The sequence below is a fragment of the Alnus glutinosa genome, chromosome 9, assembly GCF_958979055.1.
Source record: "Alnus glutinosa chromosome 9, dhAlnGlut1.1, whole genome shotgun sequence".
In the NCBI taxonomy this organism is placed as follows: domain Eukaryota; kingdom Viridiplantae; phylum Streptophyta; class Magnoliopsida; order Fagales; family Betulaceae; genus Alnus; species Alnus glutinosa.
Window position 1 is genome coordinate 25017210 of NC_084894.1, and position 11981 is coordinate 25029190.

Sequence of the window (11981 nt, forward strand, 5' to 3'; positions counted from 1 at the left end):
CGGTGTAAGGAAATTAGCAAAAACACAAGAAATATTATAATAAAATTTGGGAGTACTTTCACGACCAATAAAAACCGGAAAGTTGAAAAAGACAAACAAAAGAGAAGAGAAAGAAGGAATTTGCATGTTACTATGATACTAAAGTTCGCATTAAGCAAGAAATGCTTCGGTTGGAACCAGTGAGAGTCAGTACGTAGAAAAAAGACTTATGATGATAGATACAAGTGGTACCGTATGTCTCAAATGGAACAAGAATATTATCCTACACAAAAATGGAAATCCTTGATCAGTGTCGAAGTAAAAGTACTGAGTGTATTTTGAGCTGCAATATTATCTTTAATTTCATCATGTCTCAACACATTGATTAAACTGCTTTATCTTTAATTCTTTGATAATCTATTTTTACGTGGAAATTCAAGGACCTGAACAATTTGGATCCATATGGAAATTTTGCCAATGAAGCAAAATGTCCTTTCAAAAGACTCGGGGTCTTCCACTCTTCCTCCCTCCAGTCCTGTGTTGACTCTCTTTTTCATATACATTTCTCAGAGTCTTCCCCCAAGGCCACATTCATTTCTCCAAATTAATTTGTTAGACGGTGGCTGGAAAAATGCTTCGGTTGGCCCAAAATTGTTAAGTCTTTTGTGGGAGTACTTCACCCCACTCGATCGACACGTACACTATATATTTCATATCCCTTCAATTCCTTACTCTACGGGTTTCTCTTTGCTACATCCTACAATGAGAATTCCATTCTTTTCATGGCTCTTTTTGCTGCCCATCTGCACACTTTTCCTCAACTTCGGTGTCTTTGTGGTGTCTCACCAATGTTTGGGCAATCAGCGGTTCTTGTTGCTCGAATTGAAGAACAACCTGAAATTCAATTCTACTATGTCCACTAAACTTGCTAAGTGGGACCAAAGTATCGATTGCTGTTCTTGGGAAGGCATAACTTGCAACGAGGGACATGTTATTGGTCTTGACTTGACCAACGAATCCATCTCAGGTGGACTTGACAATTCAAGCAGCCTCTTCAGTCTTCAGCATCTCCAGAGCCTGAGTTTGGCTTTTAACGACTTCAACAATTCTCAGATTCCATCAGAGTTTGAAAGGCTGGCGAATATGAGTTATTTGAATCTATCAAACGCTCACTTTGCCGGGCAGATTCCTATTGCGATTTCACGCCTGACAAGGTTGGTTACTCTTGATTTATCTACTACTACTTATTACTCTCTGCTGAAACTTGAGAATCCAAATTTAAATGTGCTCCTTCACAACCTTTCGAAGCTTGTGGAACTTTATCTTGATGGTGTATCAATATCAGCACAAGGTTATGAGTGGTGTCAAGCTTTATCATCTTCACTGCCAAATTTAAGAGTGTTGAGCTTGTCATATTGCAATCTTTCAGGCCCTTTTGATTCCTCCTTACGGAATCTTCAATCCCTCTCATTTATTCGTTTGTCCCGTAACAATTTTTCTGCTCCAGTTCCAGAATTTTTTGCAAATTTCAAAAATTTGACATCCTTATATTTTGCTGGTTCTGGTTTGAATGGAGAATTTCCGAAAAAGATCTTCCAGGTTCCAACGCTACAAACACTTGTCTTGTCATATAACGAACTACTTGAAGTTTCTTTGCCAGAATTTTATCCAAATGGATCTCTTCGAACCATGATGCTTGAATATACAAATGCTTCTGGTTCATTACCACCTTCTATCGGTAACCTTAAAATGTTGTCAACAGTATATCTTAGGGGATGCAATTTCATCGGATCAATTCCAGACTCAAAAATTGCAAACCTCACACAATTGGTCTTTTTGGACCTGTCATACAACAAATTCAGTGGATCAATTCCAGACTCAATTGCGAGCCTCACACAATTGGTCTTTTTGGACCTGTCAGAGAACAATTTTAGTGGATCAATTCCAGACTCAATTGCGAGCCTCACACAATTGGTCTTTTTGGACCTGTTAGAGAACAATTTTAGTGGATCAATTCCAGACTCAATTGCGAGCCTCACAAAATTGCAATATTTGATCCTGTCATACAACAATTTCAGTGGATCAATTCCAGACTCAACATTTGCGAGCCTCACACAATTGGTCTCTTTGGACCTGTCAGAGAACAATTTTAGTGGATCAATTCCAAACTCAATTGCGAGCCTCACAAAATTGCAAGATTTGTTCCTGTCATACAACAATTTCAGTGGATCAATTCCAATTTTCAGCATGTGCAAGAATCTGAGGGAAGTACGGCTCAATAATAATCATTTGTCTGGTCAAATTACTTCCACTCAGTGGGAAGAACTTTTGAATCTATATTCTCTTAACTTGATGGGCAATTCACTTAATGGAAATATTCCAGTTTCTCTATTTTCCCTTCCAACATTGCACAAGTTAGATCTTTCGCACAACCAATTTTCTGGTCAGCTAAAAGAATTTTCGAATGTTTCTTCTTACCAGTTGAAAGAAATTCCTGATTTCTTGAGAAAACAATCAAGTTTAAGATATCTAGACCTTTCATACAATCAAATTCATGGAGAGATCCCCATATCAATATGCAATGCTATAGAACTTGAAGTTCTAGATCTGTCTAATAATTCCTACTTTGGCACAATTCCCCAATGCTTGATTGAGCTGAGTGGCAAAGCACTTGTGGTGCTGAATCTAAGGACAAACAACTTTAATGGCACAATTCCCGATGCATTTCCACATAATTGTCGTTTACAAACTTTAGCTCTCAATAAAAACCAACTAAAAGGAGGGTTACCAAAATCTTTGTCAAATTGCATTGGGTTAGAGGTCTTGGACATCGGGAACAACCACATCAAGGGTACCTTCCCATTTTACTTGAAGAACACATCTAAGTTGAGGATTCTTGTTCTGCGATCTAACAAATTTTACGGGCCCATTACTCATCCAAAGCCTAATGCCACCTGGCCGATGCTTCAAATTATTGACGTGGCTTCAAACAATTTTATTGGTAACCTTCCAATAATACTTCTTTCTACTTGGATGGCAATGGTGGATCGTGCACATGAGACCGAATCAATGCCCAGTGACCTCCGAACTAATGTGAATAGTTATTATCATCAAGAAACGGTAACAGTTACCATCAAAGGTTTAGAGATGGAGCTGGTGAAGATCCTAACCATCTTCACCACTATTGACTTTTCTTGCAATGGCTTTGACGGTCCTATCCCTGAAGAAATCGGAGAACTCAAAGCACTATATATTCTCAACTTGTCTCATAATGCTTTCACGGGCCAAATTCCATCATCTTTAGGAAATTTGAGTAAACTGGAGTCACTGGACCTATCAAGCAACGAGCTTTCTGGTAAGATTCCTGTGCAACTTGCCGATGGTCTTATTTTTCTCTCAGTTCTCAACCTTTCCTTCAATCATTTGGTGGGGCAAATTCCATCGAATAAACAATTTGCTACTTTTTCGGAAACTTCCTTCAAAGGGAACGAGGGATTATGTGGCTTCCCTTTAAAATCACAATGCACATATGAGAAGCCACGGTTGCCACCTCCAACACATGAAGATAAACATTGGAATTCTGGGATTGAAATTGAGTGGAATTACATAAGTGCTGAATTGGGATTATTTTTGGCATTGGAATCGTCATTGGGCCTCTTATGTTTTGGAAGAGATGGAGGATATGTTATTACAAACATGTTGACGACATTCTTTTCAAGAGCTTCCCCAAATTGTATCTTAAAATAGAATACTATCAAAGATGCAGATACAGAAATCAAAGGCTGAGGCACTAGTCAAAGTTATGAGGAGCAATGTCTTCAGGTTTGTCATGATCAACTCTTGTCATTTTGGTTAATTTCACTATTAAGCAAAATAAAAAATAAATGGATCCATGTAATTGGATGCAAGTATTGTGTTTAAGGTATGATATTTGTAATTGGCAAACTATATTAGTGAAGTACTTGTTTGATATTAGTGTTTAAGGAATATTTCAATTATCATGTCATGTGGAGCAAAAATTGGCCATGTTATCACATTTGCGTCGGTCAACTTATGAATTCCATGACCAACGTTGTTTGAGAGCTGAAGTTCGTATACTGTTGGGAGTGTTTGGATACCAACGTACTTTTCTAACTCTCAGGAAGGAAAGTACGTTGTTTAAGGAATATTTCAATTAACTGCAAGATGTTTGTTCATTAGTTTAATATTTGTTAGGGAATTTAACACCTTTTTAGTTTACTGTTTGGAAGGCGTTTATATATATATATATATATATATATATATATCATTTCCCGTTAGAGCTATTTGGAAAGGATGTGATTAGTCTAAGAAAACATAATCAATTACTCACTAAGCATTTTCATGCCCCAAGTAGATTAATTAGAGACCAGCTCTTACATAAAAAATACGGTTGTTTATCCCACAAAACCTGATTCATCTTAGGCTGTCATATACAATCCCAACCAGGCCATTTAAATGCTTTTGCCAGGTACCAATTCAACCAGTTTTCAGAACTAACTCATTCACCTACAATGATCAGGAAGCTTGGGGACATTTTGATTTAAGATATATTAATGCAATGCTGTGAGCCTTTCAAAACAAATTCAGGGCTTTAAATGAAGGGTTTTTTTTTTTCATTCTCTGGAAGCTGTGAAGAGAGAGACAGAGAGGATGGGTTTGTTAGATGATTTATGGAAAATCCCTCTGCTTGCTCTGTTTTCTTGGGAGTTCATTTTCTCACAGTGCCATTTTTCCGGCGTTGATAGGGAGAGGGAGAGGGAAAAGGAAGAGAATGGAAACCATGAGAAAAAGAAAAAGAAAAAGAAGCAAGATATTGAGTAGCATTGTAGGGAAGGGAAGAGAAATCCGTTGCGGGTGAGTTTTTGAGATTTATTTTTGAAAGTTGAGTGGGCAACTGCACCCCTCACCCTCCCCTGACTCGACCATTGCTTACAGAAAATATAAAGGTTTTGTTGGCAAACGACACTTGGCTTCAGCACATGAACACACCCCAATGACCTACAAACAGAATACAGTTTGACAATTTTTCAAGTAACTTAATTATGTCTTAGAGCATGCTACATTAGGATTAAAAGCATAACATTTGTATGAAAAGCTGACGAACAATTGCTATTGGGAGACCAATGACCATAATCATGTCAGAAAGAAACATGGAGAAGAAATAAAGAAAAGAAGGCAATAGAAACAAACTCTAATTGCTTATACTAGCTTTTGCTACGACCAAAGTAATGAACTTTTCCACAAGAAGGCATCTTTGTAATGCCAACACCTTTGTCATAGCATGTGAGAAATGCGAGTGGTATTCCAACATTTCCAATGCCCCGCAGGAGTCCGAATGCAGGGCTCAGGAACTAGGCTTATAAATTCATTAACTCAAACAATTTCCCCGAGGTGTCCATATTTTATCATGACTTGCAGTCACTTACAAAACCAAATGTATTCCTCACCACAATTTGGGTGAGACATGCAGCTTTGACAATCAACTAAAATCAAAATTTCTGACTTTGCCACCGCCCTAAAAAGCAATTGGTTGCAAAATGACAAGCCACAAAGCTCCTTCTGAAGACAATATTTTCGGTCTATAACTCATACCTTCAAGGTAGAGGAAGAGATACTAGATTAGATTTTCAACTTAAGTTTGAAGGAGTTTATCCAGCCTTTCCATCTTCACAGTGCTTTGTTCAGAATTAGAGGAGAGGCTTCTGCAAGCAAGGTGTCAACATCAGCAAGACGACAATTATTTTTGTTTGAGAGCAGAATCAAGTGATGTCACAAAATAAATTAGAATTGAAGAATAATTGTCGCACCCGCATTACTAAGCACATACCATTCATCATAGTTGTAGCTTTTCATATTAACATAAATTCAAAAACAAAGAGGTTTCAGAAATGACAAGTTTACAAGACAAAGGCGGTAGCAAGAAACTTACATTAGCAAGTCTAAGGTGGAATCAGACTGCAGTGTTCACAGCTTTGTTCAAATGAACTTTGACTTTTTGTCTCCTGGCTTAAGAATTTGAAAAGAACACATTAAGGTTTCATCAATACTCATCATTGCACCAGCATTATCAAATTCGCCACAATAGTTAGGAGCAGAGAATATTGTTACAAGCTGCCTCTCAGCAAAGAATTCATACCCCTCCTCAACAACCTGGAACAAGTATGCATCCTGGTAAGCTGCTTGAGTACAAAAAATAGGGGCAAATAAGGGAATGTCACTAACCTGATGTGCACGACAAACAAGGTCCATATCATGCTTCATTAAGAATTCTGACACTATATCAGGACCAAAGGTGTAAGAGACTCCACGGTCATTCATTCCCCAGCCTTTGACATCTCTACTAGGATCCGACCAAAGTAAATCACAAAGCAAACCAGAATCTGGCACGTCAGTTGGACGAGGTAAGTTCCTGATTTGATCTAAATTTGTTAGATCGGGGGAGAGGCCACCATGCATGCACAATATTTTATCGTCTATGAGCGCGGCCACAGGAAGACAATTAAAACTATCAGCAAAGGTTTTCCAAAGTCTTACATTGAACCGGCGTTTACATTCATCATAAAATCCATATATTCGATTAATTGAAGCGCATTCATGGTTCCCTCTCAAAAGAAAAAAATTCTCAGGGTATTTGATTTTATAGGCAAGCAAAAGGCATATTGTTTCCAAACTCTGCTTGCCACGGTCCACGTAGTCCCCTAGAAATAAATAATTGGCATTAGGAGGAAAACCCCCATACTCAAAAAGCCTAAGAAGATCAGAATATTGTCCATGAATATCACCTGGTAAAAGGGGGGGGGGAAAAAAAACAATTATTAGTATTCACTTTTTCTGTTAAGTATAAAAACTAGTGTTCGCTTGAACTTGAAGGGAGATAAACACGATACACACAGAAGAACAATCCAAACCCCCATCATAGAAACAACAAAAGGTAGCCCAGTCAAAGATCATAAGCATTGTTTTTAGTATGTTATCTAAATTAGCATGAAAACAAACAAACTTCTATATTTAGGTGATAAAAATACATTAATATATACAGAAGAACACATCTTCCAAATGGCATACTCAAGTAGAGAATGTTAACAAAAATTCCAGCTCCTGGAGTTAATCTTATCAGAAACCTACTTTAAAAACACAAATTAATTAGCACACCCTAATAACATAATTCACTTTTTAATCAAGGCTCTTTAGTAGAAAACAAAAAATTATGTAGGGTACGTCACCATGTCAGTATAACCAGGAACTCTCTCCCTAGTAATGAATCCCATTTCCCAGGCTTCCAGCTTCTAAAACTTGTGGCAAGATGTTTTGGCAACTTTAGGGATAATATGCTTCCAGTATCGAGGCTTACATATGAGGTGAAATCTGGAGCTGTATTCTATGTTTCCTACCACTTGTATCACTATACTTTTTTTTTTTTGATAAGTAGAGAATTTTATTAAAGCGTAAAGGTGCCCCAAAGCATACAAGAAGTATACAAAAAGGACACCAAAAAGTACACAAAAAGGACACTATAATATTTATCATTTATGCTTTTTTTTATAAGTAATAATTTTATTGAAAAGAAAAACTAGCTCAGCCCTCATACACGAAATGTATACAAGAGAGACAACCACATCAAAGGTGTCTAAAATTTAAAAGTTTACAAGGTCTAAAAGATTCAAAAATGAGGAAGAAGGAACATAGACTACAGTCCAATCTAAGAGGAATCTCAGAAAAGTGAATTTTAAAGAGAGTACATGGGTCTCGCAATCCTCAAAGTGGAGATGATTCATTTCTCTTCAAATGTTTCACATTAAGAACGAAGGAATAAATGTATCATTTATGCTTAAAACTTTACATAATGGTATAACAAAATATCCAGTTTAATTTAGGCTTTTTAAGATCTACTCATATGAATAATCGCCCAAAGACATTTCCCACATTTCTTCATGTCAACCTTCCCAATCCATGACTTCACTGGAGTCACCTATACACCTCAACTAGGCTATCACATCGATCAATCTCAACATGTCTACTATAAGCACCACTCACTAAACATGGAACTTTGACAAATAGAAGCATATTGACTAGCTTAAACCATGGTTAACCACCTAATCTCACGACCTTTATATAATAGTGTATGTATTTTGAGACTTAATTCATCATAACCATGGTCTATCAAGCACACCAAGTTCAACATAACACACAGGCCCTTCCCACATTAGCAGCATGAACCAGAGCATCAATATATGGTACAACAAACACTTCTGCCAAAATTAGTTATGCCAAACAATATTAGATGAGACCATCTTAAACCAACCACTAACTCTCCAAGAATTTTGGATAAAGAATCATTTCTATCGGATATAAAGGAATCAAAATTATCATTTTGATGCATCATAGCGAAATGAAATAAATAATAATCAAACAATCTTTTTAGTTTTTCCTATGTAGTAAAAGTGGTAAAAGCAAAACTATGTTTCACAATTTTGGCAAATACCACCAGAAACTCATGGATTGTAGTCAACACATTCAAGAAGGGCAAAACCAATCTGTTTTAAGAACTAAGGTCGAAACTTAGCATGTTTCTATTGAGCTGTTGATGGTATATATGATTTGCCTTTAAAAGCAACTAGTTTTTGCTTCTACATAAAATCAGATTTTTGCCTTTTGATTTTGGAAAATTACTCTTTACAGTACATAATCAACCTGTACTTTTTCTTTTTATTCTCAAGCATTTTTTCTTTTAAAAGGAGAAAGTACATTTTCAAGAGCTAATCATTTGATACCTTAATATGCTGTATCTAAAATCGTGACAATTAATTTGGCAAAGTCATAAATCGTTTTTGTAGGTGAAGCAGGAGATGTAGAAGGGTTGGCCCATATTCTTGGTTGTGGAGTATCTTCTTTAGCAACGAAGTATTTGGGATTGCCATTGGGTACTTTTTATAAGGCTTTAAAGATTTGGAATGTTGGTTGGATGGTTGGAAAAGGATTTATTTATCTAAGGGTGGTAGATTGACTATGATCAAGAGTACACTTTCCAATTTACCTACTTATTTTCTGCTGCTTTTCCCTATTCCAGTGAGCGTGGATAATAGGCTTGAAAAACTTTACTGATTTTTTATAGGATGAGTTTAAATTTCATTTAGTGAACTGGTCAAAAATTTGTACTCCAATGAAATCAAATGGTTTGGGGGTTAGAAATCTGGTTCAGTTTAATCAAGCTCTTCTAGGAAAATGGTTGTATGGTATGCTATAGAGAGAGATGTTTTATGGAGATTGGTGATGGAGACTAAGTATGAGAGCCTAAGGAGAGGTTGGTGCTCTAAGGAGGTAGCAAGGACATTTGGAGTGCGGGTTTGGAAATTTATAATAAGGGGGTGGGAAATGTTTTCAAAATTTGTTAAATATGAGGTGGGTGATGGATCAAAAGTAAGTTTTTGAAATGATGTGTGGTATGGGGATGTATCTTATCCAGACTTGTTCGGTATTACATGTAGCAAGGATGCGTGGGTGGCAGATAATATGCAATTATGAGAGGGGAATATACATTGGAATGTTATTTATACTAGACCGGTACAAGATTAGGAGGTGGATGTAATCTTCTCATTTTTTCAGATTCCGTATTCATTCAGAGTAAAACAATGAGACGTTGATAGAATATGTTAGGAGTCCTTCCAAAAGGAGCAAGTATGAAGTGAAGTTGTATTATCAAGTTTTAACTAGTACTAATGGACCCTTTTTTTTCCTTGGAAGAATATATGGAGAGTTAAGGCTCCTTCGAGGGTGGTGTTTTTCGTGTGGTCAGCGGTTTTAGGAAAAATATTGACGTTGGGTAATTTGAGAAAATGAGTGTTATGGTAGTGGAGTGGTGTTGCATGTGCAAGAGGAGTAGGGAGTCCATTGATCACCTTCTGATTCATTGTGAAGTAGCAAAAAAGTAAAAAGTTATGGAGCTCTATCCTTAATTTGTTTGCCATTGATTAGGTTATATACCTAGAAGGGTGAGAGATTTGTTGGTATGTTGGGGAGGTCGGGTAAGGCGTGGTAATGTTATGGAAGTATGGAGGTTGGCTTCGTTGTATGTAATGTGGTGCATTTAGAGAAAGCAAAATGCTTAAAGCTTTGAATATGTGAAGACGTCAATGATAGAGCTGTGAATGATTAGTTCAAAACTATGTATACCCAGATATCCGCACATCATATCTTCCTTTTTTTCTTTCTAGTTTTGCTATTTTTTTTAACTTGTGTTCATCTTTTTCTCATTATTAGGGGTTTCTCTTATATACTTCATGTGTACTAGGGTTTTTTTTTTTTTTTTTTAATGAGATTGAATTACTTATATAAAAAAAAATCTGGACGATTATTTCAACCAAACTCTATATTCTTCATTATATAATCACTTCAACGTGTCATAATTCTAAAGACCCTCATGACAACCTCATCTACACCTCCAAATAAGATCAACAGTCTGGCAAAGAACATCCTCAAAGAAAAATCGCCCTCAATTCTCACTTCTTCACTTCATAGATGTGAAGGCTCTTCTAGACAACTTAATTAAGTAGATTTGGTTCACCACAACCATCTTATTGATGATAGAAGACCTTCTGTATGAGGGTGCCATAAATGTTACTAGCTTCTCTCTTTCTTCCTCTATGCAGTTGCCATTATACAAAACTTTCTCTAAAGCAGATTAAGACTTTGAACACTCTACACTTACATGTAGCATCCTCCATCCCCCTCAAGTACCCATTCTTCCCTATGATTGATGTAGAGAAGAATGGAAAAGACTTCAGCTGCTCCTTCAAACTGTGGACATGTTAACCCCAAATTTACAAAACTGCCCAGAGGCCAGAAGCGAATCCGTTCACAGTCCGTAGGGCCAACACCCTTCTTAGGTGGGTGGCCCCTACTTCCTCATAACCCAACCATAACTTAATCTTTCCAATCACAACAGCACGCAGATTTCTGAATATTACCAGCCAGTAACTACTAAACCTCACAAGTTTTTTACTTTGAGATTAAAAAAAAAACTTATCAAGTTCCCCAGCAGTACGACCAATCACATCTACCTTAGAACCCCAAGAGTTGATAAAAATTTTACTTTGTGTAAGTTGGGTTTTTTGGGACGCGAATGATGTAAGAGTTGATAAATTCTCAAACAGTGCAAAAACCAACAACAAAAAACAAACTTTTTACACAAGCTTCCAAGATTGAAACAAAAGCTAAACGTTGACCCAAGAGAGAACGCACCGCAGATCTTGATGGGGGCCTCGATCTCCAGAAGATTGGGCTGCTGGAGGAAGATTTCTCTGGAAACAGAGCATAGCTGGCGGATCTCGGTCTCCATCAGCTGGACCTGCTTCCCCGTCCGCACCTGCCGACACTCCAATAGCCTGTTGATAATGTCGTCCAGTACCGCAGGGTCCATAGTCCCCCTTCCCCCAAAAATCCCACCAACGGTAAGAATCTGAACAACGAGACCAAAATCTCTCTGGCCTTCGTCTTTGGTCTTCTTTCTCTCCTTCTTTCCTCTTTTGGGCTCTGTTTTCTCTGTTGTTTTTAATACATTTATGGAGCGCACTCTTTTTGAAATGTGGTTTGGTGGGTAGCTGTGTGGGGTGTGCTTTGAAACAAGAGCAAGTGGAGAGAGAATGTGACCTTTTTTTTTAAATAAATAAAAAAAAAAAATTTCTCTTCGTTATTTACTATTAATTTTCTATTAATTTTATTAGCTATTTACTATGTAATGTTGCAAGACAAATAGTTTACAAATCTTAATTGGCTTGTGTCCATGTTTTGTGCGTATACGACACAACGCAATCTGAACATGGGATGGCGGAGCGGGCTGCGAATTCGATGGAGAAAGTAATGTTATACATTATATTATTATTTTTTTAAAACATTATTAATTTAAGAAAGAATTTTATATAAGGGTATCGAATTATCGCTCTATTTGATTTAAAGGTATTGAACTTCAAAACGTTTCAAACTAT

The 11981-nt window shown here is 37.0% G+C and overlaps 2 protein-coding genes across 2 annotated transcripts; one reads left to right on the plus strand and one right to left on the minus strand.

Annotated features, from left to right (window-relative positions):
- The first annotated feature begins 741 nt into the window (after positions 1-741).
- LOC133876905 (receptor-like protein 33) lies at positions 742-4158 on the plus strand. Its single transcript, XM_062315138.1, has one exon. The coding sequence runs from the start codon at positions 742-744 to the stop codon at positions 3724-3726; it is 2985 nt and encodes a 994-aa protein (XP_062171122.1). The 3' UTR covers positions 3727-4158.
- A 1076-nt stretch (positions 4159-5234) lies between these two features.
- LOC133877799 (serine/threonine-protein phosphatase PP1 isozyme 2) lies at positions 5235-11589 on the minus strand. Its single transcript, XM_062316213.1, has 4 exons — positions 11239-11589; positions 6223-6782; positions 5930-6150; positions 5235-5702 (listed from the first exon to the last, which is right to left on the minus strand). Exons 1-3 carry the CDS (start codon positions 11414-11416, stop codon positions 5977-5979), a joined length of 912 nt encoding a protein of 303 aa, XP_062172197.1. The 5' UTR covers positions 11417-11589; the 3' UTR covers positions 5235-5702; positions 5930-5976.
- Between the last annotated feature and the right edge of the window lie 392 nt (positions 11590-11981).